Below are 25,298 nucleotides of genomic sequence, written 5' to 3'. Positions count from 1 at the left end.
AGAAGAAGGGAAGCGATATGCTTACTGTCTTCATGACTGGTTGTAGCACTGCAGCAGACTGGCAGAGCCTTGGCATGTACTACAGCTTCATCAGGTAGTTGCTGCAAGATGATCCAACAGAGCAGCGCCAATCTTGTATGCGTAAGGCTGATACTAAACCGTCACCGCGTCCTGAGGGTATGATGTGCCGTAGATCAGGGCAGCCAGGGCGCATGATGCGCATAGCTGCGTGTCGGGCAGAGGATCCTTCCGAGACCCCGCCTTCAGATCTCACACCCAATTGGGTGACTGAAGGGATTTGGAAAGTGGAAAATGTGGTCTACCCTCTCTTCAACAAAGCCTGGGCCATCAAACAGGTGCTTTCCATGCCTTGTACCAATTTGGTCTGATCCCAAGTCTGCCATGGAAGTCTTTTGCCACTTGCAGCACCTTGTGGTTGCTGCCTCATCTGAAAATGGTGCCACCTTGTCGAGAAATGCAGAGCAGGGGCGCTGCATGCACCTATGCTGTGTTCTGGCAATTCAAGCCAAAGATGTGTAATTGTGCAGTTCATGGAGATGGCAAGGCCCCCAGAGGAGTACATCCTTGTCCTTGACTCAGACATGCTCATTCACAAGCCCTTCTTGCCCTCGAATTTTGAGGTGGCGAAGGGCACGGCAGCGTCGGAAAACATGTGAGCACCCTCTCCTCTGCTCTGCATCTCGCGTCAATGCATAACACCTGGCGCAAACACCCACTTTTTAGACTTGATGCCAAAAGCAGGCCGTCAATAAGTCCTTGACTATCGCGTGCAGTTGGTACTTGGAAGACTTGAACACATTTTTGGCACCGGAGCTCTTGCCACACCTCCCACCTCGGGCCGACTGGGATGCTTACCCAGGGGTGGGCAGGCTGGCGGATCAAGTGGGCGAATTCTACTTTCTGCACAGGCGCGCCTCACGAGCAGCCCTTCCCAGATTTAGCTGTGGCAGATCTGCACACAACGCCCAGTGCAATGTAACACCTGGAATACGTTTGCTGGCACATGCAGGGATGATCTGGAACGCATTGCGCCGCTCTGGTTTGACTACACACTGCCAGTCCTGCAAAGCATACAGAGGAATGGACAGATCGTTGAGGTGGGATCCTTTTTCTGCTGGTCTCCACACGCAACAGCTCCAATTATTTGAGACTGAGCAAATATTGGTGCAGGATGCAAGTCTTTTAAGGACTGAATCTTCTTGTGCTGCCTTGCAGACGAAGCAGTCACTGCAGCGCAGGGTCTGGTATGCAGAAATGCATGCATACACCCTGGGTGCAGCAAAGGAGGGCGTCCATCACATAGCCTCAAATTCATCTGTCTTCCACCTGGGTTATTACCATCCCCATGGTATGGCCATCCTCCGTGTTTCCATGTCAGCACCTCTGCAGCTATGAATGCCTCGGCCAAACTGTTCTAAACCGCCTTGCTTAGAAGTGCACAAGTGCTGTAGCCTAGGTATTCCATCTGGCGAGTCCAATAAGGGGTAGGTATTTGGTAGCCTTCATCTGCAGCTTGTCTGCAGACGCAAGTTGCCTCTGGCAGAAATAGCGTGAACTAAAATTGATAGCAATCTTATTTCAGGGATGCCAAATGCGCTGCACTATGCCTGGGAGGCAACAGTGCCCGGCTCTGACTGGGCATTCGATAAGCACAAGCACAGGGACTTTGTGGCGGAGAAGTGCCCTCCCTGGGACCTGGAGGGCGGCCAGGAGGGCCTCTTCCCGCACCCACCTTCACCTTCCAAGCTTACCAGCAAGGTATCCTTCAAGATCGGCCCCTGTATTTATCAAAGGTTGCGGTGATCTACATCGAGCGAAGAGAGAATGCATACATACCTGTCCATGCAAGCGCCAAAGTAGGAAGGGCTGCGTCGCTGTGTGTGCATTGTATTTAGCATAATGTTCACATTCACCAGCAAGATTACTCGCATCATGTGACCATGGTAGCAAGGTGACAACATCACCTTTGCAAGCAATGCACATGCCACATGCAGGACATGAGACTACCACCGGGGTTTGCGCACAAGCTGAATGTAATCTATCAGGAATTGTTAATGATACATGATATAATGCGTACTTTAATCAAATCACGATCTGCCTTCAAAAGCTTAAAAGGTTTGGGAGCATCAGATGGTGAAAATCTTATGCGCTACTAGTCTCAAAAGCCGGTGTAGAGTTGACTTATGTACTGTATGCGCTGCTGGCGCTGCAGGGAGGGGAGCGGATCAGAAATCTGCTGAACATTGAGGTGGTGGCCACCTTGAACATGGCCTTCTGTGAGCTGCACCACAACAAGCTCTGCGGCGAGCATGAACAGGCTAAGCAGGAGTGTGCAAAGGTGCGCCACAATTGTGCCCATCTGACGTGACCTTCAAATTTGCATTTCTATGTCTTGGCCAAATATTTGAGACGCGCTTTTCCTGCCAGAGGTGAGGCAATGTGCATCTGCAGACAAGCTGCCACCCCGCCAGCCCCGTCTTGGGAATTTTTTTGTACGGATTGAGGTGTACTTGAATGCAGCACGTGATGATCTGCAGGCATCGAGGCTGGTGGATGAGCTCCAGGAGGCATGGGAAGAGATTAGGGCAGATACCGGCCTGACATGCATTGATGTCCTGGTGAGCGGCCTACCCTTCGCTCTTCAACCCTAGCTCTTGGCCTTGCAGTGCTGCAGCGGCACCTGCAGGGTAGCATGCTCATTGCTGCTTTGATTGCCATCTGCTTTCGGCGGTGCTAGGGGCGGTGAAATTGTGCCCAAGGTCGATTGGGTCTTGCTTGGTTTTGGCGGGTTCATAAAGGCCCTAGGGTGGGATTTGTGGCAGTCTTCATCTGCAGCTTGTCTGCAGACGCACCTTGCCACCTGGCAGCAGTAGCATGTACCAATGATACTGTTGATGATTGTGTCTCCTTCACCATTCAAGGCAATCGCATGTCACTGCAGCCGGAGGGGGAGTGCAGCGACACCTCAAGGTGCACAGAGAACATCATGAACTTCCGCATGCGGAGAGAGTTCTGCAGAAAAAGCTGTAATCTCTGCTGATGTATTCTAGATGTTCTTTGTTGGGAAATTTCACCCAATAGTGTCCTATTTGTTGCTGGTTGAATGCATTAGCTGCAGCACCTGATTTGGCTTCACCTGTAACTGCTGCTGACATCAGCAAGCTGTAACTGTCCAGTGATTGGACTCCAAACTGAGTCAATTTCCAGGAATGCAATTGCTCAACGATATCACTGCTTGAAAGAAGCCCTAAAATCACTTTCAGTACCACCAGATTCTGCACTGAGAGCCAACGTCTCATGTGATTTGCTAAGTTTATATAAATCCATGGCAGCCAAAGAAAACAGTTCAATTATCTCAACGATTGTGCAGCTTTTCAGCGATCTATTCTACATGATATATTCCGTCATAAGATCCACCTTGTTCTTCGCTACACTGCCCATCACCCAGAGACTGTGTAGCAGGTGCACAGGTTACATTGGCAATTTCATTGTTGTCATTTGCTTCCCAATTGTATTCAGCTCCGCGAAGTCTTCTATGTAATGTTATGATCGATTGTAAAAGGATCCAGAGCAATATCTATGTGTTGCACCTGTGCAGACAGCCCAATCCGCCCACTCTCTTAGCAAGGGACGCGAGATACAACAAGGTAGGAAAACTGCATTGCTGCTTCGCATCAATGAGAATTTTCCTGTAGACCCCACAGGTGCTCTTAAACACAAATTGCTGTCACCTGCAGGTTGATGTCAAAGTCTTTCCCAAACTATCATCTCAGTTCAATGTGGAGTCGTATGAGATCCAGACACGCACTCTTATGCCCGAGAACAGTCCATGGAAGCCAGCTGGGTACGCACTACATGTTTCCCGATTCCCTATCTTTCAATGAAAACACAACGATCCCATGACAGGCGCCATGCATGATGGAAACTGACGATTGAGATTTTGACAGCTACAGCAGGGGATCAAGCACGGATGTGGATGTGGGGAGCCTTCAGGAGTACACAGAGCATGAAATTAGAGGACGCGCTCAGAACATCAGAGGGGCGAGCGAGTGGTCCAAGCCAATCCGTGTCCTGACAAGGCGGAAAGCCGTCGAAGGCGGCTGTGACAGTGGGCTCTACAAGTGGACACAGACAAGGGGAGAAGTGGTCTTTCAGCTGGCGGTGGGCTCTTCTTGCAGGCTCCCATGTGCTGACATACAGATGCTTGCATGCGAGCGCTGAAAAGTTTGGATTGAATGCATGCTAAGCACTCACCCGTTCAGCGGCAGGCAAACAGGGCAAGTACTCCTTCGTGCTGCAGGTGCCCATGGCTGTGAAGGGGAGGGATATCAAGGTGAGCTTGAGGGAGCAGAGGTATCTGGACATACAAGTCAGCCTAGGGGCTAGAGACAGCAGGAGAGTGGAGGGCCTCTTGCGCAAGGCTGTGAAGAGCTTTGGCAATGGGTCTACCTGGGAGCTCATCACTGAAGGAACCTGCAAGGCGAGCATGCAATCCCTCTGCTGTGCATGCAGCCCATCCACTGTCATGTCAATTTTCAGGTCCTGGACCCCAAAAAAACGTTGAGCTGAAACGAGGCCTTCCCAGTGCATTCTGCTGCGTTGATGCTGGGTGTCGTGTGCGAGGCAGGTGGTCATAGTGACATTGGAAAAGGAGATGATTGGGCTATGGTGGACATCTGCCTTGAAGGGGCATGCTGAGATTGACCTGCACACAGTGCCTGGCTATGATCCGCCACCGTTTGATCCAAGCGTTTACAGGATGTAGCTTGTTATGAGGCTCCAAACTACCAGTGGGGCTTGGCCTCAACCATTTCAATGACTCATCATCTGTGCTGACTCCACAAGCAAACATGCCCGCACTGTTTTATGCTCGCTGCAAATCCCAATACTCATCAGCAATATAAGCTTTGATAGAGTCCCAAAGCTCTCCACAGATTGTGATGTCTTGGTTCTGTGTTGACCAGTACTTTTCTGAACACAAGCACTGCCTCCAGCTGTATCTCTATATGATATGGTAAACAACATTCTGTGTACATTGGCCTCAGAACCAGAAGGCACTGCCCTAATCCACACACCACATAATCACGAGGAATAACACTTTGACTGCTTCAGACTCATATGCATAGCTGGGCGTGGCCAGCTAATAAAAGAGCCCCAGAACGTGCGTTCGATGCCTCAGGGCACTGACAAAGCACTCAGGCACCACATGCGACAAGCATGCAGACCGAAATATCCATGCCTCTGTTAAACTGTATTATACACCCTCTCTTTAAAAATGAAACGTCGCACTCAGCACCATCCTGACTGACCAAAACCTACACCACAATATCCAGAAAAAAACCCTAGCATATGTTGAGACAAGCTTGACAAGACAAGCGCAAGACAATAGTTCATTTGCAAAATTTACCAGTGGCTTTGGGGTATAGCGCATTTGCCACTCCTAAATGTCTCGACATACATCAGAACACAGGATGAGCCTGTACCGGGGTCTGTAGAAACCCTGACCTAAATCTAAGAACCTCATTTAGCCTAAGAGAAGCATTCACTTGGACAGAGGCAACACAAATTACTATTCATTTGACGGCAACAAGTGGCGCCCGCAGCGGCCGCATGGCCAATCAACTCCATTGAATCCCTCAGGTTGTCTTGCAATCTCAATTGATCTCCTACTCTTGCTTACTACTGCACCTTAGAATGTGGCTGGGCCTTTCGCAATCATTATTATCGAACCCCGAGTCCCATGGAATTATGAGAGATATTAGCCAAGCCAAGTGCTCGCTATGGCAGACCGACCTGAGGTTGACAGGCCAGCAAGTCTCAGGACTTGCTGTTGTTTAGCCGGTGCATGGCATCCTGCAGCTGCTGCTGCTGCTCCCTGCTGGCGGGCAGCAGCGGTGGGCGCACAGTGGCTGAGAAGCCCTCAATGGTGCTTGCCAGTGCCACCTTAGCAGCAGGGATGTCCAGAACCCCCATGCCCTCCCTCTGATCGTGCCTGGAACAACACAGCACCACATTCAATTCAACAGTCTCTCTTGCATGCACACACTTTCTCGCATGCACACACAGTGTATAATGCTCACGCAGCGTTTGTTTACCTGCAGTCACCCCAAGCATTCGCAATTCCCCCAGTGAGCGGCAAGGGGCCACGATAAGGGCCATGATCCAATGCATTTCCAAGTGGCATCTGATGTCACTTGAGTAAGCACATTTATTTTCGTTTGTCTTAGCACCAAAAGCGATAGTCCAGAGCTCACCAGGAGGTGACAGATGCAAAGGCAGACTCAGCGGATTCGTCATCGCCCTTCACGGCCGCGTCAACCGTCGCCAGCATGGCGGAGACAATGGCGCTGCCACCCCCTGATGACACATTGCCATCCAGGCCGGCCTCCGCCGCCTCGAGCGCCATTTTGTCCGAGCCGATGAACACCTGCACAGACATGCGGACCCCTCAGCTCCTTGCATGCAACAAATCAGGGGACTCTGATTTGTTTCTCCGGAAATTGGTCTAGAGTCCTGAAAAACATCCTGTTGCAAGACATACATTGGCCATCACAGGAAGCCTCAGGGTTGAATTTCAACATGCAAAGGTTCCAAAAACTTCATTCAAAAATCGTCCCAGCGCTGCTTAACACCAGATTGCAACTGCTTTGCCACGACTGGAATCCTAAGTCATTGATGATGAGGTACAAGGAGGCCGGCATGTCGTGGATTTTCACTCATGACTGCAAATGCTCTGATTCCATGCGTTCTATGAGGGGTCAGGAGCAGCACCTGGCGGTCTGGCATTGCATACTTAAACTGCTGCGCCATGGGGACGTCGTCAAATGTGTTCTTGATGCCACGCAGCAGCGGGAAATCATGCGCCAGCCGTGCGTACAGCGCCGGCCCGATCATGTTGCCTGTCAAGTCAATAGCATAACATTTATACTTTATCGCTTACCAAGCCACAGGCAGGGGGTGCAAAAGACTACCAGACTGAGGAGTCTTCAGTGCTCCTTGGCACAGGCAGCACAGGGGGGTGCGTGTTCACATTCCTACCATTCCCACTGGACACAGTGGGGTAGGCATGCATGCACATGGATCGCTTCCTCCCATACTGTTTGTTGGCGTGCCCGCTCATTAGGTGAAGCAAGCTGCCGATTTGGCACGAAAAGGTACAGAGGATCTGGAAACAGCTGGAAAGAGCTTGGCTCTGAGTCCGAGGTATTTCAGCATGCCTGTGTGTGCGGGGAAGTTGTAGAGGAAGACCGGCTGGTGCGCCTCCTCCAGCACATGGCGCAGCCACCGCTCCAGGCCCTCCTCAGGCGCAGCAGAGAAGTAGTAGGGCGGCAGCAGCAGCGCCGCGTCCACCTTTGCCTACACATGTGCCATTCTCAGCCAATCAAACAGATCATATTGCTTCCAGCAAACTTTTGGATGACCCACTTTGGGACAACCTCCGAAAGAAAAAGTTGTAGCCATATTATATCATTCTGGCGGAGGCCACAGTGTGCGCTGATGCCCTGTACCTTTCAAAAAGAGGTTGCCTGTCTTGGGTGCTCTTTGCTGGCCATGCGCACTCCCTTCCTAATTGCGATAAATTCGCCATGCTCAGCACAATTCCTACTTGATTGCATTTCTCTGTGTTGAGGCTTCAATTATTGCAGTAGTGGAGGGCACAGGGGGCACCTCTGCGCCGGCGATGGGCTGCTGGCTGTGCTCCAGTAGAGCCAGGGCATCCTGGTAGGACGCAGCGCTAACGTTGTTGACCATGATTCCAGGCCAGTGGGCCCTTGCAAGCTCGGTGATATGCATGCGCTCCTCCATAGTCATGGATGTAAACTCGCCTGTTGTCCTATCACATGCAAATCACATGGTTCCCCTTGGCATCTTTGCAGATTGTTAATCTTGAGATCCTCTTCAAGACATCTTAAGACTTGAAATTGTTCGGCAATGTCCTCGCTGAGAGCGCACCCGTTCACGATGATGCTCCTCACTCCAGCGTCCCAAAGATACTGCAGACCAGACAGACCTCATTGTAATCATGAATTTGACTATGTGCGATTGAATAAGCTCAAGTGTGAAGGAGAATCAAGGCTGACCTGGAGGTACTTGACAAAGCTGTCCTCATCCACTCGGAGGTTGCAGGGCTGGAAGGGGGTGACAATCGCAACCACGAGGCCCTCGAGCTTGAAATGCTGCTTTCCCGACATGGTTCTGGATAGAGTACGGAAGATCTCCCGTTCTTGTGATGGTTCAGCAAGGGCAGTCTTTGCACCTAGGGAAATAACAGATTCGAATCAGAAGATATGTAATAGTCAGTCGTTTGTCCTCAATAAAGATTATTTGCATATACGGTAATATAGCGTAGAAAGCTGTTGTTGGATGGAAAGATGTCCGTCTGTCAGGGCAATGCATTGTAGGGTGGAAATGCGGCATTGGTCTATATTATGAAGCTGATAGCAAGAATGAGATACCTGACTGAATCCTGTCACCCCTCACAATCAAAGTCCTTCTTGGTATGATCCTGTGATCAAACCTCCCATCACTGGTCGTCCCAAATCTCCAAGGAAGTGCCCGAGTAACCCACTGAACTCTGGGCCCTCCGAGAGGAGGCTTACTGGTGAACGAGTAGCTTTGCGCAAATCCCAGCATGGTTTTCTTTGGGATAATGACAGCGGCACCGGGATCTGCGAGATTGTGCTGAAAATAGCAAGGGGCCCCCCGCTGCTGTCGTGGACTGGGGGGACCGACTGCTGAGATCAGATAAAGCAGTCTGCTTTGAGGACAACTTTGACTGCCCTGCGTATTTGCTTTCCAACTGATTGAACTTTGTGGTAGTAGACAGGCCTTGCAGGCTCTCGTACACCGCTGTTTTCTCAAATTGGTACACCAAACAGTTTCTTGGCGATGGAGAGCTTGCGAGCTGCAAGCCAAGGACAGATGCCCATAATTTGCAGATGCATAACGCAACCTACATATCGCTTCATAGTATCAGGTACGTAAGGGGCGCTAGTACTAATCTAACTTTTTATTTTAGCGATCGAAGGGTTCTACAGTGGATCTATGTGCTCCAGGATGCCCAAGCAGGATAGCAGGAGGAAAAGGGCGCTCGTTGGATCTATCCTTACCTCGGACTTCCTTGAAATCTAGCCGCCAGGCGGGCAGCCAGCAAAGAAGGGACAGCAGGATGCATGTCGTTGCAGCAAGCGCTGGGTCCTGCTCACCTGCAAGCCTCCCCCAGCAACCAGAGAGGCATCCTGCCGCAGCAATACTCGGAGTTATGGCCGCCATGTGGCACGCACTCACATCTGCCTTGAAGAAAGCAGCTCAGAAGGCATGTCTCTCAGACAGCTCCCTTGCTGCAGCAGCTAATCTCCCATCCGTTGGCAGGGGTGCCCCAAACAAGGTTCAATGATGAGGCACGCTAGCCTTGACTGCTATTTTGTGAACATGCAGGTGCAGGAGAGGGATCCTGCAGTCATCAATTCGGGCATCAAGCAGTCAGTGAGGCACTTCCACATGCTGGGTGTGATCGCTCCCTTTGCAGCTGCCTCTAGCGGCGCCAACACCTTCCTGCTGCTCACCAAGGCCATGGCCAAGTTCCTGAAGGTGAGTTGGAGCTGCAACTCCACTTTCCGCTGTATTACAACGGCTGGTTTCTGCAATTTTGCTACAGTATATGGTCTGGCTTGGATGAGCACGGTTCCTTGATAGAATGCTGTACCGTTACCCATTATGCAGCTCTTTTAGGAAACATGGTATTGATTTGTCAAAAAGATTATCGTTCACTTCTGAAAAAAATTGGTTGCATGTGCAGATCTACTTGCTGCTTCTGTTCCTGCGCGTGCTGCTGTCTTGGTTCCCTGCCTTCAACTGGGAGAGGCAGCCCTGGCTCGCCCTGCGGCAGGTGCAGCGTCTCATGCAAAACTCACACTAGGCTATCACCACAGACTCGTAATTGTTTTTGAACTCTGCATTTCCCTCTTGCTATGCAACCTTGGGAAGTAAATTCCCTTAATGATCAAGGCTGAAGTCTAAACAGTCATCATGACTTGCTCTTGGGGTGGTTGCAGATGACGGACCCTTACCTGAACCTGTACAGAGGCCTGGTTCCGCCGCTGCTTGGAACAATTGACTTCACGCCTCTGCTGGGGTTCTTCATTCTGCAGTACCTGTCCGGTGTGCTGGAGTCTGGGGCATCTGAGGATGAGTTGGATGAGTGGTGGTGAGCGCAGCAGGGCGATTTAGGAATTTCTGGGTTTGGTGTCAGTTGAGCTCTGATCAATGATTCTGTGAGCATGCTGTGTGCGGACCAGATGCCTTCAAGGGACTCACTGTTTGCAGTGACTGTCTGAGTACTCTGCTATGCCATATTGCATTGTCTGCATTTCAATGCCATGAATGTAATATGCTTTTTCTTCGCATTCTGAAGTACTTTATGAAGCCTGAACTTCAGGCCCTTAGACACAATGCAGCACGAGTAGCTACATTTAAGATGCATAGAAATAATTCGAGTCCCCAAAATCTTGCAAGTACTTGGTCTGCTGCTTATCATATTTGACACCGATGACATCAGCTGTCAGCTCATAAGGAAAACGACATGTGCACAGCAAGTGCACCGTCTGTAGCACGGCAAAAACACTGCAGCGCTGCAGGTGACATGTTACTTATCACAGGACACTTGCACATCAGGTGAAGCTAGTGCATAAGTATGCGGCTTATCCATATAAAGTGACTCTATTTATAGAGTCTATTTCCGCACGGTTCAATAGGGCGACCTTGTCATCTGTAACAGTATAATCATATCTGCATCACACACCATTTTCCTTCTTGGAGCACACAAGACAGGTCCGCTCGATGCTACACTCGGCAGGCAGACAGATACATGCACAAGGCCAGCCGCTCAGGCCGTGGCCTGAGCCTCTTCCACCTGATCCTCTTGCAGCGGCTCCTGCTGCTCTGGCTCCTGCTCTTCCTGCTGTGCCGGCAGCTCCGGGTCCCCCTGGTCCTGCAGCTGCGGCTCTTCAGGCGGCAGGTGCGGCTGCAGCATGACCGGCTGCAGCTGCTGCGGCGGCGGCTGCATGTGCTGCTGCAGGAGCGCCTGCTGCTGCAGCTGCTGGAGGTGCATCAAGTGCTGCTGCTGCTGCGGGTCCGGCTGCACTGCCATGGGCACGCCAATCTGCGGGGCCATCATGTGCGCCCACGCCGCCTGCTGCAGCCCCGCGCTTGCTGCCTGCTCCGCATCCAGCGCCCCTGCCCACGCCGCCATCGGCTGCACGCACACCCACAAGGAAAGGTAAAGCACCTCCGCACTTTAACACTTTGCTTGAAACCCAACTCTATAACAAGGGGTGAGCTTGCTGTACCGGCACCATCTAGGGTGCTGGAGCTTCTCTCGCCCATGTCTTGCAAGACTTGAATTCGATTAGATGCTGCTGGTATTCCTAACACCAAGCCAGGCTTCTCCTCTAAATCCTCTTTTTGACAGCAAGCTACAGGGATATAGGGTGTATCAGGATGCTAGGGTCCACAGATATCACTCTGGACTGGCAGGGGCGGCCTCACCTGCCCGGGAACGCCGTCCTGTGGTGCCATGCCGGGGCCGGAAGTCCCCAGAGAGGCCTCCACTGCGGCCACCGCCTCGGCCCTCTGGATCGCTGCACTCGCCGCCGCATCCATGTCCTCATCATGAATCTCCACCACCGAAAAGGAGATTCTTGTTAGAGCAATTGGCGCTCAGTGCTTACCCTTATCAGCACCCTCGTTGCCTTCTACAAGGGGATCCTGAAGTAAACGTTACTTGTCTAGACTCCCCTGTATCTACAGCTTGATGGCTGTTTCCCATTCCTATTCTAATGACAAAATACACACCGCTTCTGAACTGCAGTCAGGACTCTGCACTACAGAATCGGTATGGCACGACGCACTCAAATTTGCAACAGCGCGAGAAGGGTAGAAAGCAGAGTGGGGATTTGCACTGCGTGCATTTGAGGGCCGCTCACTTGCATTGCACGTTTGCGACGGGTGGTTGATTAGGCTTCATGTGGCGCAAATGTACGGGCACAGGGTCCATCGCAGAAAGGATCTGCAGAGCAGAAGATACCTGCTCGGGAATGGGTGAGCCGCCGCCGCGATTTGAAGCGGCCTTGCAGGGCCTGCAGTAGCTGTGCAGGCCGTCACTGCTGGAAGCTCGCGCCGGGAACTCCGATGCCGCCTTGTCCTCCCCGCACCGCCCACACACCTGCGCGATCAAAAGACTCTTCAAGAGCCATTTCTGTGTGTCAACACCGCCATTTCGCCTCAACTCAGTTGATCCTGCTCAGCATCTGCAGCTTCCTCATGACCAGTAGAAGGCACGTGCTCTCTACACTGCTTTGAAGCTCCATTTGCCTGCCCTCAGTTGTTTGAGAAGCGCTAGAGATCAGGTAATACACCTTTTAGAACTGGTAAGAATGGTTTGGAGGGCTGCATGCGTGCACCTTGCTGACAAAATTGGGAGAGGCGCAAGCCTTGTCCTTCTAAATTGAAAGTGCCAGATGGCATGGAGGGATGTATGCGCGCACCGTTGCTGATGAGAATAGAAAAAAGACCGGGACCCAGTGCTTCCAATCTGAAGAGTGCAAGTGGCAGGTAGTGTGAGGAGCACGTGCGCTAAGACCTTGAAAAGTGCAAGATGCTTGCATGCGCGCACCTTGCTGACGAACTGGAAGACAGGGCCCTCGCAAGAGGCAGATGGTATGGAGCGATGCATGAACGCACCATTGCTGGTGACAATGGGAGAGACCGACCCCTTGCGCTTGCAGACTTGAGGTTTGCAAGAGGCAGATGGTGTGGAGGATTCGAAAGATGAGGGAGTTTGAGCTTCAAATCTTGCAATTTCACCCTCTTCAATGTTGCATGCGCACACCTTGCTGACAACGTTGGGAGCTATGGGCCCCTTGCGCTGCACGCGCAGGGCGGTGGCTGCGCAGTTGCAGACCTTGCAGTAGCTGTCCAGCCCGTCCGAGCGCTCCTTCTTGCGCGGGAAATCCTCCGCTGCACACCACAGCACACCTCCGCCATGTCAGCACCCACTTGCCACAGCGCCAGCTGGACATCCAGAGCACACAGCTCTATTTTCACACCCGTCCTCTACACACCCTTTAAATGAAGAAGGTACTGTTCTTTACATGCCCGTCATACAGGGAGAGGTGCAACTTTGTGACAGAAAGACAACTAGGGAATGCTCTCCGCTGAGGAGTTAGTTGCTGGTGTCATGAACTGCCTCGTAGCTGAGGAGTTTACCCTCAAAGACTGGGAACCATGTATGAGATGCACGATTGACGCCAACCAATCCTTGCCTCTGGCAGAAACAGCGTTGCATATACTCTGATGATAGTTTGAGCGGGAGCAATGGAGGGGGCCCGCACCGGACTTCTCGACGTTGCAGCGGCGGCAGACCTTGGACTCGACGGTGGGCTCCAGGGTCTTGTGGCGCGAATGGCGGCGCACCTGGCCGGCGGCGGCCTCGCACGCGCGGCAGCGGCCGCGGAGGCCGTCCGGCTTGTTGCAGTCGCGGTGGAACTCCGCCGCCGGCTTCTCCTCGCGGCACTTGGAGCATTGCTGTAGCCAGACAGAGCCCCAGTCAGCGGTCCATACTGTCCTTCATAATAACCTTATCCAACTGCAAACCACACGGACACTAGGCCACAACGCCATAATATCCCTCTTTTCAAATGCTCATTGCCATGAACAGGGGGGAAGTGCTGCACTTGAGCAGGCTCTGCAATAGCCTTAGCATCACCTGCCATCAAATCATGATGACTCAGGAAACAGATGACTGCGTTTCAGTATAAACAGAATATTCCGCGCTGTACCAAGGTGGGCTTCCTTCCAAAACCAGCTAGGCAATCTTGTGAACTAGCCAAGACAAGGGTTATGCAGTGCGGGCCCAGGGACTGCTCTATTCGCTTCCATGCCTGGGCTGACTTTCAAAGGCATCCAATCTGGCGGAACATTTTGGAAAGACCACGGCATGGTCACCCTTGCCTTGGATCTGGAGACATACAACACAGTGGCAGGGGTTGGATGCAGCTGCGGACCTTGGACTCGACGGTGGGCTGTTTGACGGGTCCGCGGGCAGCCACGCGGGCGGCGGTGGCGCGGGCGTGGCAGGCCTTGCAGTAGTCGTCGCGACCGTCCGGGTGTGACCTCTTCTGCGGAAAGTCCTCTGCCGGCTTTGTCTCGTTGCACTTGCGGCACCCCTGCCACCACCCCAGACTTAATATATCACATTGATATTGTGTAAAACGTCATTTGCGTGAATGGTGAAGTTGGGTAAAAAAACATCTTGTGTGGCAGATGTGTGAGACCCAGATCATGGCCAAAGTGTCAAAGTGAAGCATGAGACAATAAGACCCACAGCAAAGGCGAGGATATCTGCTGCACAGACACCACAGCGACCCAGACGGCCTACCGCCCTTCAGTCACTAGAAAGGGATGAAAAAAGGCATACGCATGCACACACAGCGTTTCACAATTCCTGTGCACGGACTGACATCATCTTGGTAGGAAGCTTCATCCAATTGATCCCTGCAGCCATGTCTCGTCTGCATTGATCAACACGGGGTGTACTGTTCAGGAACCTTGCACCCATAGGCAAGACGTCCATTGGAGCGCCCGGAGTTATTATTGCGCGCACCTTGTGTGTGAGGGGGAGGAGGGCGGCGGCGCGCGGCGGCCGGCCGGGGCGGCGGGGAATTACGTTAGCCGCGGCGGCGGTGCCGGAGAGGCAGCACTCACGGCAGTAGTTCATGAGGCCGTCCTTGCTGCGGCGGTCCGGCATGAAGTGCGGCGCCTGCTTCTCCAGCGCGCACCCGTGGCACACCTTCTGCGGCACCACCTGCGGCCCATGAAATTCACCCCTGTGAGATTGCTAGCTTGCAAGCTTGATAACTGCAGTCAGCACCAGAATTCCAGCACACCTCAAGATTATTTCCATTTTTCCGAAAGGCCTTCCTGCGATTTTCTCGTAGTTGTGCAGGCGGTGTGACAAGGGTCATCACGCAGCTGCAAGGTTGTGCCTTTGCCTCAACTCCACGACTAGACTAAAATGATGGCAGTGTGAGTGCACCAGGATTTTGCACGATTCATGGTGGTGTACAGCAGGTGAGACTGGCAGAGTTCCCAGAGGCCTGGCAAAAAAATTAAGGAAAGAGGACCACCTGCAGAGGCTCACTCAGTGAGGGGTCCACGAGAAGGGCAGTCAGCGACGCATCCGGCTCGCCTTGCGCTGCCGATACAGCTGTGCCCATTGCGGCAGACGCATTGCGGGGCGCTGCCTGCTGCATCTGCGCATCGCCGTAACCGCCTGCATCTGGAACCTGCAGAAGAAGCAGGACGTTAGCCGCACACCTTCTGCCCACCGGTAAGAAGCGCTTGACAGACATATCCCGGGTGCGCCCTATACATGCCAACTGCTCTGCCGGGTGCCAGATACAAGAAGGTGAGGCTGCAAGGAGCTCTCTTAAAGTCCCTCGCCTGAGTGCCCTGTCTGTGCAATCCCTGCTCGGCCATATGCCAGAATTGAGAGAAAGAGGCTGCAAGAACCCGCGTGGGCAGCAACTCACCGGCAGTTGGTATGAATCAGGCAAGCCCGGGTGCTCCGAGGGAGGCAGCCGAGAGGATGCCGCCAGCGCAGCTGCGTACTGCTGGGGATCGGCTCCGTCCATGACTGGTGCACCCTGCAGCAAGCCGCAGCAAGTCATGAGGTTTACACCGCATCAGACACGCATTCACCCTCGTGCATGAGCACGACATATGTGCATGAGACCGGCATATACGATATTGGCAAGCACAGCGAGCAGCCTTTACCATTTGACGCACCCTGATTTTTCTGACAGGAACAGCCCCAGTTGGCACTGGCGGTACAAGTGCTGAGTACCATGTCTTGGTCTTGCTTGGATATGGTGAGTCTAACAAGGGTACAATTCCTAGCTGCCTTCACCTGCAGCTCCTCTGCAGTTGTATCCTGCCTCTGGCAGGAACATCATGTATCACTTGCAGGAACAGAGGTACTGAAATCACCTCGTGGATGGCCTGCTGCTGCTCGTCCAGCTGCTGTTGGCTGTAGGCGGCAAGCGCGGTGCGGCAGGGGATGCAGCGCAGGACGCCGGGCATGGCGGGGTCTTCGCTCATGCTCTCGATGGGGTGATACTGCTTGCAGCTGTCGCACAGCAGCAACTGCGGCATCGGCATCTCCTCCGGAGCGCCCCTGCCGCGGGCCCCCTCCTGCGGCCCTGCCTCGGGGAGAATCTGGCCCCGTGGAGTGTATCCGTTGCCGTCCTGGCGCTTGCGCTTCTCGCGGCTGATTGTGTCCAGCGCCAGCTTGCACTTCCTGTGCGCCAATGGCTGAGTGGCTGAAAACGCGCATTCAGAGTGCGGCTGAGAGCATGCAAACCCCACCTTCTGAGTGACATGCAAACACTTCTTCAGGATGCACCGCTATACTGAAGCGTGGAGCTTGCTCTCTTCCCTTCTCACTTGCAGAGCCATTGCTGACCGGGAGGCAGCATGCGCTGGCTTATTGATGCGCCTTGATAGGGGTCGTTGCAGGGATCTTGTAAATGAGCGAAAAGGTGAGGGGAATGTCAGGACAGAAAATTAAAGAGGCTCCAAGGCTTGATAAGACGCACTTGCAGTAGCTGTGCAGGCCGTCACTCGTGAGCTTGTTACGAGGAAAGTCCTCGGCCGGCTTCTCCACCTGGCACTTTTTGCAGGTCTTCTGGCTGACATTGGGCACCATCTGCACACCCAAAACGTGGGAGTTTCGGAAATTGCAATGTTATGGGTAGGAAGGGTATGCTAAGATGGCACAAGGTTTGGAGGGAAGTGCATATTCAGGTGAACATGAGAAGCAGAGCTCACCGAGGCGCGCATGGCCCTGCGACTGGCATCTCGCTGGGCCTTGCAGGGCCTGCAGACATCCTCCAGCTCGTCTGCCTTGGAGTGGTTCTTGTGGAAGTCTGTGCGGGGCTTCTTTTCGCCGCAGTTCCTGCATGTCTTCAGGTTGGGCAGGGGAGGCTCTTCCACTGTTGGCACTCCCACTGTTGGCTCTACCACTGGAAGATCTTCCACTGTTGGTGGAGGGAGACTGGCTTCTGGCTCCGGCACTGGCTCTGGCGGGGATTGGGTTGTTGGAAGTTCTGGTTCATCTACACCTCCCTCTTGTAAGCCTTGCTCCACTGGCAACCCCATTGCCACCTCCATGTCAAACAAAGAGCCTCTGACAGGAGTCTATGGGTGCCTGCATGCAAGTGCAAAATGTCAGCTAATATTTGGAAGAGATCTCCTCAGCCTCCCTTGAGTTTGCAAGTCCAGGGGTTGCGTGAGGTATTGATGCTAGAGAGATACCAAAGGCAGTTTCTCAATGTTTATATTGGAGTGTAAACTCGTCGTTCGTCCTGGGTAAAGGAGGAGCGTCCTGGCGTTTGGGATCAGAGGTGCTTAAAAGCCCCTTTCCAGTAACTGCAGTCCTCAACAAGGGAATATGCTGCTGCACGAACATGCGGCATGGAGAGAAAAGGAGAGATAATCTAATCGACAGCTCAGAGTGAGAGTTCGAAATGTCACCTCGATTTTGGAAGTGAAAGACACGCACAGCAAGCGTGTCTTTTTTTAGGCTTCCCCTTGAAAATCAAATATCAAAGCGCCTCGCGTGTGACATTTTCCAACACACCGAGATAGTCAAAATTTTATCTGTACTGCTTGCTTCTCTAAACATCTAAAAGAAGTTCTTCTGGCCCTGTGCTGTTGGCCAAAATCTGTCCTTTTGCTGAGAGCCAAATTAGGCACAGCTTGGCCCCAACAACAAGAAATGCGATTGCACAACGCGTAAGCAGCAACAAATTGGCTAAGCGCATGTAGAGAAACTGCAGTGAGTTCACAGCTCAACAAGGGCGTGCGATCAGGATTTGAAACGCGTTTTCTGCGACTTCGTCTGTGATGACCAATCCTATTACTAGATACGCTGTCGCTCGAGAGAATGGTTTCTTCAAAATAGAGCAGGTATACTGTAAGCTAACATTACGTTTAAGAGCAGCCCCTTTTCGAAATTGACGCATAATCTGGTGCCTGCAGCCAATATTCAGCTTCAGTTTATGATGAGGAAATATAGCTACACTTTTGCAGCACTTGATACGTAGGCTGTTTTTCAAGTGGTTTAATTGTATTTTGTCAGATTTATGTGCCCTGTACCGATGGAATGGTCACTGATCCCCTACTTGCCAGAAGTTGGCTTCCCAGCTGTCCTGGCTCGGCTTATCTGATGCTCTTCGGCACTTTCTGGCTCACAGAATCTGACACGCTGAACAGGAAGCCGATATTCAAAGGCATAGGCAGCGCTTGATCAACCAGGGGCATATAGAGGACATAGCAGCTGGAGCGTTTGGCCCGCGCCGGCAGCAGACACTGGAGCAGAGCGCTCAGACATTCGAGGTACTTATTACGATTTATATGACTCACTGAGCATTGTGACTTGTCTGCATGGTGCCATGTGCTGCATAAAAGTTTGTGTGAAAGTTGCAGGAAGCTGCTCTGGTCCACTATTTGATGCTACTTCACTCAGGTTTCCGCAAAATGCAGGTGCTAGCAGAGGTCCTGCAGCAGCAGGCCCGTCTTGATGACCCAACAGCTGCAGCCAGACAAGAGTATGAGCGGTACGTGCATGCGTTCAGCTCTCTCCGGATGCGGTCTGTCATGTGCACACTTGTGGTCGATAATCACAATTCTCTTGCCACTGTGATAAGTTTTGGCAGAATAGGAGCCTTTCTAAGTGATTGAGAGCATTATGGAAACATCGTGGCAGCGGTGATTAGTTGTGTCTCTCTATTCATATTTCGTGCGTTGCAGGAAGGTGCGGGGGCAGTTGCCAGCGCTGACAGAGGCAGAGATGCAGCGGTACCGATCTGCTCTGTACGGCGTTGCAGCGGCAGTAGGGCACGCACCTAAGTTGTCGCTAGCAGGTAATCGCACTCACCTTGTTTTCTGAGATCGTTCACCTATTTTGTCCCTGTTGAGAGAAGCAAAATGCGGACTGTGGGTTTGTGGCATGCTTAAACGTCTTACCCAGGAGGCCACACCTGATTTGTTACTACTGGGAGAAGTAAGTATGGGAAGTGTGTGTTGCAGCATGATAAGAATGTGGCGAATGGAACAATCTCTTGCAGCTCGTTGTGTGCATGTCTTATTGAACTCTCAAGGTCTTTTTGGTGGTAATTCACAGGGAGGCATCGATATGGGGCACTCTATGCAGCCTCAGGCGCCAGTCCTCCGACGACAGTAGACACACCAACACCCCAGGCGCGAGAGGCAGCCAGGCGAGCTTTCACAGCAGGTGCGCGCTCGGCCTGCTGCTTCCTTTTGCTGCATGGCCGATCACATTGCATTTCTGACTGTTGCGTGTGCATGCTGTTCTCGGGCGCGTCTCCATCGTGCTGAGCTGCACTTTGTAGCCGGTCATGGGCAGATCCCAGTGATCTGCGCTGCAGACAGGCCAACATGCTGCTGATCAACATGCCCATTGCAAGATGCGGCATGGTCTTGACCTGTTCGTTATTCTGTGATGAGGATCTGGCTCATATCTTGTGCTCCTTTGTTGTGCTGCAGGGGCTCGCTCGTTGCTGTACGGCTCTGCGCTGGGCATTGGGGGCGTTGTCCTGCTGAGCAGCCTGGCGTTGCGAGCCATGGATGTGCGCAGCCCTGCGGACTTCAAACTGCGAGCGCAGGAAGCCGCCAATCCCCTCGCACACTCCCTCAAGTCCAGCCTGCAGCCCTTGAAAGGCCGGATGCAGGTCTGGCCCCTGCACTAACCCTTCCTAATACTATGAAGTATACCAGCTTTCCAAAGCTTTACATACAGCATGCTTATGCTCTTGCTTGCACCTGTTGCTCAGCATGCACATGCCTGTCTCTCATGGGGGTGTAGCACAGTAGGCTTGCACCATTTGTGATGCTGAGAGGATGGACTGGGATGCAGGCAGCAGCTGCGTCATGGTTTGGGCTGGAAGTTGTTCAGGAAGGGGAGGGCTCGGGGCAGGTGGAGACAGAGTTTACCCGCTCACTGAGCAGGCGGCTGCACAGGCGGATGGGCAGCCACCTCAGCGCGCAGCCAGAACAGCCGAACAGCCGAGAATAGCTTCAAATCTATATGGCATTCAGTCAGCTAGATGTACATCAGTCAGACATTAGTATATATGTACCAAGAGTGTGACTAGCATGCTCCTTAGTGTATTTCTTATGATATTTTTCTGCTGCCTTTGCGCATGCATTGATGCCCACATGGTGCATTGAACGGTCTAGATTAGTTGTTAGGCTGTTGTCGAACTACTGTATTTACAAGTGAACACCACTTCTTCAAATCTTTTCAATCTGGAAATGGTTCTGGTGCACCCTGATTGGTTGCTTAGTGGAGGGCTTCACAGCATGGACCATTTCAAAGGCAGATTGCCAGTGGTGCATGTCTGAACATGAAGTCAAGGATAAGTGTCTGAACTCAATATTGTTGTTAGAAGGATGGCTTTAATTAGGTTTATAGTCGATAAGAACACACCAACGATACATTTCATACTGGATACATTCCATGCTGGCAAGTAACGATTCTGTCAACCTGAATAAAATCAGGGTCTCTTCTGCATTCTGAAAGGTGCACAACGATAGCTTGCCGCAACTGAACGATGTGGCTGAGCAATGAACTGCAATGCGCTTGGACCGCTTTTACCGCTGAATTTCACTCATGCACCTGCCTCAAAGCTAGCAAATATATTTGAGGGCGTCCTGTCGCCACTAGTCGGAAGTTGGGGGGCCATGATGCTACAGAATACAAATTTCCTCAAGTCACCGGCTGCCTTTACTTCCTAAAGTTTCTCTTGGGAGACTGGTCTGTCAGGGCCTTATCAACAATTGTGTTGCGAATCTTGTTGGGGCTGCCTCTGCTCTCCCCTTCCGTTCCAGAAACCTGCACATTCCAGCGCTGCCATCACTGCTGCATACTGAGCAGGGCATCTTTGTTTTTGGCATAGGATCAACTTGAGTGCAAGCTCGCAAACCAGCTATTTTTGATCACATGTGTCACAGTCGCTTGATGGCCTTCCTGTGCCCCAGCTGCAGCAATATGATGCTCACCTGATCTGAGACATTGAAGCCTGAACTTTTGCCTGGCAATACAGTCTTCAAAGGATCTGGCACTTCCATCCGGGTGACCCCCTCCTTCAATGCCTGACCAACGTCTGATGGAGGGGAGGACTCCATTGTGGACCCAGCAACCTTAGCCATCTGTCACACATGCACGCACATTTCCGATGTCAGGGAGGCTTTGGAAGGCTTGAGGCAGGAATATGATACATCAGCTTAGGAAAGCTGCTAAACTCACCGACTCGACAGCATCCCCGATCTTTGGAGGGCTGACAGTGGTTATGCTGGGATCAAGTTCCTTCACAGCGTCTGCACTTGTCCCAGCAATTGCAACTCCTGAATGACACACTTCGATATTACCAATAGAAGTGTTCAAAAAAAATTTAGTTTCTACTAGCCTCTCAGACTGTGCAATTTTTAGGAGGCTTTTTTGACACTTCAACGATGAAGAAGCCTGCAAATTTACCTGGAAGGATCAAAGAAATGGGCAACCCAAGAAGCATTGCTCCATTCACAGTCCTTCTAGTTGGGTGTATCGTATCCTGCTCATGCAAGGCGTAGGTCACCAAAACGCATGCCATTGATTTAGTTAGCCCCAACAACCTGGCCAACGTGACACAAGCGAAACCAGAAGCAGCTTCTGTGGAGCATAAGAACAAAAGCAATTCAATATACGACGTGCACTTTATTGTCACTTCGAGTTTTGGCTGCCTTGGCCGATCCTTGTCACTAGCTGATCAACAGAACTTCTCAAGTTAGGGAATGCCTGTACGACTCAGGGAGGTTCTAATTACCCCGTCTGGTGTTGATCCTCCTTCCGATGCAATAGTCTTAGACGCTGACGTCCTCATGTATCTGCTGAAAGGTCGAACACTTGGACGAGCGCGCTTTAGATCCTTTTGCCAAGTTGGCCTTACCGGACAAAACGCTGTCAAAGTCTGCATTCTTAATGATCGTTCTTCACTGTATAGGTGAAACTGCAAATTGGCGTCTGATATGTTCAGAGTGGATCGGAGCAATTCTAGCGGAGGAGTTCCAAGAATAGCCACGTCCCACCGCCCAGCATGCACTTCATGGATGGGCTTCATCAAGACTGGGCCAGTCTCAAAATTCGTTGCTGGTGGCCCTTCATATGAACCGAAAATTTATGCACATTGAAAGGGGTGGCATGCCTCGAGAGATTGCGCGTTCAATTTGGAATTGTGGAGTGTGGCTCTAACGTTGATCTGGCCACAATGGCCACGATGCGCACTTTAGATACTTCGTGCAATCCATCATCACTGAATTTTGGGAATTTTAAATGCTTTGGTAGCATCAGAAGTTTTGAGAAAAGAAGCAGCGGGCCTCATGACCATAGCAGAACTCGTTGTACAACTCCCAATGCGAACTTCAAACTCTGGTGAAAATCTCGCTGTCTCCAAGCTTTTTGGCTCTCAATGCATTAATTACACCTTTAGACATGACATTATCTTCTGAGTATGCTCATTTGTGTAGGGACCCCAGGCCTAGTAAAGAAAGGCGCCTTGGGCCAATGAAGGCTCCCCAAATGGGGCTTGGCACATGGGCCTGGGGTAATCAATTCCTCTGGTGCGCTCCTGTCAAAGCTTACGGTTGCCTGCCAGATTCTATGACTTGAAACAGCTCACGCACTCTTTAAGTTCTGCTCAGGGGATATGAAGAAAAGATGGATGGGGAGCTGCAGGAGCTGTTTAATTATGCACTCAGCAAGGATGTCAGTCTGTTTGACACTGCAGACAGCTATGTTGAGTCAGCCATCCATTCGTTCCTGCACGCTGTCAAAGCACTTGACGATGTACCTTTTATGAGCCACTGGCAGGAGTGCTGGACTTCCTGGCATGCATGGCACATCTGATCCTGTGCATGGGTATTAGTGCAGGCACGGGGCGCTTGAATGGGCGCAGCGAGCAGCTCTTGGGCAGATTCATAGCGGAGAGCCCCACAAAACGAAGAGATGATGTGCTGATCGCTACCAAATTTGCAGCTTACCCATGGCGTGTCACACCTGGGCAGTACGTCAGCGCATGCAGGTTTGTATGGCTAAATCCTCCCTGCGGGACCAGCCTGAGTACGGCTTGGTTCAAGGTAGCACCTGCCGTATCTGGTAGTCCAGTATTTAAGAGGAAGAGGCGGAAGGTGCGAGCACATGCATGCACAGGGGTTCTTTGAGGCGGCTGGGGCTTAATCAGCTGGCATTGGGGCAGCTGCATTGGAGCGTGGCCAAGTATGCTCCTCCACTTGAGCGGGCTCTCTGGGACGGCTTGGCAGCCATCTATGATGAGGTGCGTTACTTTTTTGGTTTCGGTCTCAAGAAGGCAATTTGAATACAAAAGGCAGTGCGCGGTGCATGCACATGACCGTGCATTGGTCAACTCTGATTCATCTTCCCACGCACTTGAGTGTTTGTGATTGTGGTGGTGTAAACAATTGATCCAAGTGCCACTAGTGCCATCTGCTAACCTTGGGCAAATTGGCCACGGCCAGATTCTGTCTTCAAGATATACAGCATGGGCCGCTGCAGGGTTTGGTGAAGGCAGTGGGTGTATCAAATTATGGCCCTAGGCAGCTGGAGAAGATTCACACATATTTGACAGACAGGGGCGTGCCGCTTGCTTCTGCTCAGGTAGGAGGGCTTCTAGATAAAAATGGAACACCGCACCCACACAGGTTGAGGCAGTTGATCAGTCATATTTGTTGCCTTGAATTATTCTCATTATGACTGGCAGGTACAATTTTCGTTGCTCAGCAAGGGGCCGCAGCAACAAGATATCAAGGACGTTTGCCAAGCCCTTGGAATCCAGCTCATTGCGTACTCTCCCCTGGTATGGCCCAAGCCTTCATCACCACGCAATCACTGCATTCTGTAATTGCTTTTCTTTGTTCGATTGTGAAGCTCGCATTGATGGGCTTCTGAAGTCATAAAAGTGTGTCACTGTAGTGATGCATTGACTTTCAGCCTTGACATTGCAGGGCTTGGGGATGCTGACTGGCAAGTACAGTGCCACAGGCAGATTGCCAAAGGGGCCCAGAGGCCTTTTGTTCAGGCAGATTCTGCCCGGCATTCAGCCCTTGTTGAACACCATGCAGGCCATTGCGGATGAGCGGAACAAGTCGGTCTCTCAGGTAAGCCTTCTCATTTGGCCCCCATCTTCAAGCAGACCTTCCCGACTGCAGATGACTCATAGCTGGGTGTTTGTTTTCAAGCGCATGTGCGGAGCTCTCATGATCAGTTTGCAGGATCCCCCATGCACATGCAGATATTGAGACGCAATACTTTTCATGAGGTAGACTTATATTGACCTTCTCTTGTGCAATGCAGGTTGCTGTGAATTGGTGCATTGTCCAAGGGACAATACCGATTCCTGGCGCTAAGACTCTCAAGCATGCCAAGGACAACATAGGCTCGCTCGGCTGGTCACTGAAGCAGGCTGAGGTGGACGAACTGAACAGCCTAGCTGACAGTGTACCTCAAGCCATGGTCCAGAATGTGTTTCAAACTAAATGATGCCTGTGCTGCCCCAAATCATGAAGCACTGCCCAGGTTGCCTACATAGGACAGCTCCTGCATGCTGTTCATGTGATCCAACTAGGCAAGGCAATCCTCGAGGACACCGCTGCTGTTGGACATTGTACGTTTCTCGATAGTAATTGAGGATTATCATGGGACAATAGAGGTCTGTGGCCGATACAAGGCCCCGATTTTGTGGTGATACACTTGATTAACCTCTCATGACGGGTTTGTGAGACTGGGTAACCAGGTGATGCATAAATTAGAAAGTTTCCCACGTCTTAAATTGATTTCCAAAAATTCCAAGCAATATCAATCGAATACGGAATTAGCCCGGAACCTCTGATTGGTACTGGTGTAGTCCTAGTAGTGGTGCTGATCAGTCCACGTAATCCAAGAGTGTACAAGCCCACACTATGGCTCGCAAGTTGATAATAGTTACTATCTTTGTTTTCTCATATAGTGTTTCTGTGAATGCGAGAATTCCCCAGCTGCAGTACTCTAGCCAAGGAAAGGCATTGGACTTCGATGGGCAGGTTGTTGCAGAGTACGAAAGCACTCTATCGCGAGATCCAGGCGTTGATAGGAGCAACAGAAACTT

At 51.7% G+C, this 25,298-nt stretch overlaps 6 protein-coding genes across 6 annotated transcripts; 4 read left to right on the top strand and 2 right to left on the bottom strand.

The window, feature by feature from the left end:
* Positions 1–182: 182 nt before the first annotated feature.
* Positions 183–4,786, top strand: COCSUDRAFT_41089 (hypothetical protein; the record flags this gene model as incomplete). The annotated part of the gene is made up of 11 exons (XM_005649285.1): positions 183–356; positions 549–673; positions 1,031–1,118; positions 1,237–1,369; positions 1,604–1,779; positions 2,234–2,359; positions 2,559–2,639; positions 3,759–3,865; positions 3,978–4,182; positions 4,322–4,354; positions 4,649–4,786. 11 exons carry the CDS (start codon positions 183–185, stop codon positions 4,784–4,786), a joined length of 1,386 nt encoding a protein of 461 aa, XP_005649342.1.
* An 845-nt stretch (positions 4,787–5,631) lies between these two features.
* On the bottom strand, positions 5,632–8,588 carry COCSUDRAFT_53072 (aldolase). The gene is made up of 8 exons (XM_005649284.1): positions 8,478–8,588; positions 8,103–8,278; positions 7,975–8,015; positions 7,690–7,855; positions 7,239–7,377; positions 6,793–6,920; positions 6,276–6,448; positions 5,632–6,013 (listed from the first exon to the last, which is right to left on the bottom strand). The coding sequence occupies exons 2-8, from the start codon at positions 8,211–8,213 to the stop codon at positions 5,839–5,841; spliced, it is 933 nt and encodes a 310-aa protein (XP_005649341.1). The 5' UTR covers positions 8,214–8,278; positions 8,478–8,588; the 3' UTR covers positions 5,632–5,838.
* An 865-nt stretch (positions 8,589–9,453) lies between these two features.
* On the top strand, positions 9,454–10,232 carry COCSUDRAFT_62204 (YGGT-domain-containing protein; the record flags this gene model as incomplete). The annotated part of the gene is made up of 3 exons (XM_005649283.1): positions 9,454–9,612; positions 9,821–9,910; positions 10,077–10,232. 3 exons carry the CDS (start codon positions 9,454–9,456, stop codon positions 10,230–10,232), a joined length of 405 nt encoding a protein of 134 aa, XP_005649340.1.
* Positions 10,233–10,906: 674 nt separating this feature from the next.
* COCSUDRAFT_41086 (hypothetical protein) lies at positions 10,907–17,250 on the bottom strand (the record flags this gene model as incomplete). The annotated part of the gene is made up of 12 exons (XM_005649282.1): positions 10,907–11,275; positions 11,569–11,697; positions 12,107–12,244; positions 12,911–13,038; positions 13,413–13,605; positions 14,085–14,246; positions 14,684–14,884; positions 15,207–15,365; positions 15,612–15,725; positions 16,069–16,378; positions 16,677–16,786; positions 16,909–17,250. 12 exons carry the CDS (start codon positions 17,248–17,250, stop codon positions 10,907–10,909), a joined length of 2,355 nt encoding a protein of 784 aa, XP_005649339.1.
* A 674-nt stretch (positions 17,251–17,924) lies between these two features.
* Positions 17,925–20,650, top strand: COCSUDRAFT_65518 (hypothetical protein). Its single transcript, XM_005649281.1, has 7 exons — positions 17,925–18,048; positions 18,355–18,477; positions 18,625–18,698; positions 18,892–19,004; positions 19,265–19,375; positions 19,648–19,832; positions 20,018–20,650. The coding sequence occupies exons 1-7, from the start codon at positions 17,986–17,988 to the stop codon at positions 20,174–20,176; spliced, it is 828 nt and encodes a 275-aa protein (XP_005649338.1). The 5' UTR covers positions 17,925–17,985; the 3' UTR covers positions 20,177–20,650.
* A 2,067-nt stretch (positions 20,651–22,717) lies between these two features.
* COCSUDRAFT_14065 (Aldo/keto reductase) lies at positions 22,718–24,694 on the top strand (the record flags this gene model as incomplete). The annotated part of the gene is made up of 8 exons (XM_005649280.1): positions 22,718–22,758; positions 22,840–22,938; positions 23,064–23,219; positions 23,348–23,471; positions 23,711–23,812; positions 23,916–24,011; positions 24,160–24,312; positions 24,509–24,694. The coding sequence occupies 8 exons, from the start codon at positions 22,718–22,720 to the stop codon at positions 24,692–24,694; spliced, it is 957 nt and encodes a 318-aa protein (XP_005649337.1).
* Between the last annotated feature and the right edge of the window lie 604 nt (positions 24,695–25,298).

The sequence above is a fragment of the Coccomyxa subellipsoidea genome (genome assembly GCF_000258705.1).
Source record: "Coccomyxa subellipsoidea C-169, whole genome shotgun sequence".
In the NCBI taxonomy this organism is placed as follows: Eukaryota; Viridiplantae; Chlorophyta; class Trebouxiophyceae; family Coccomyxaceae; genus Coccomyxa; species Coccomyxa subellipsoidea.
This window is presented reverse-complemented; position numbering and strand designations above follow the sequence as displayed.

Bases quoted from the DNA above. Each gene is read 5' to 3' on its own strand.
- COCSUDRAFT_53072 (XM_005649284.1), bottom strand. From the start codon at position 8,213: ATGTCGGGAAAGCAGCATTTCAAGCTCGAGGGCCTCGTGGTTGCGATT. The intron at 7,856-7,974 runs GTGCGCTCTCAG...TGCATGTGATAG, and splicing joins AGGAGCATCATCGTGAACGG to GACAACAGGCGAGTTTACAT. The intron at 6,449-6,792 runs GTGCTGCTCCTG...ATGTCTGTGCAG, and splicing joins ATGCAATGCCAGACCGCCAG to GTGTTCATCGGCTCGGACAA.
- COCSUDRAFT_65518 (XM_005649281.1), top strand. From the start codon at position 17,986: ATGACCAATCCTATTACTAGATACGCTGTCGCTCGAGAGAATGGTTTC. The intron at 19,005-19,264 runs GTAATCGCACTC...GGTAATTCACAG, and splicing joins ACCTAAGTTGTCGCTAGCAG to GGAGGCATCGATATGGGGCA. The intron at 19,376-19,647 runs GTGCGCGCTCGG...GTTGTGCTGCAG, and splicing joins CAGGCGAGCTTTCACAGCAG to GGGCTCGCTCGTTGCTGTAC.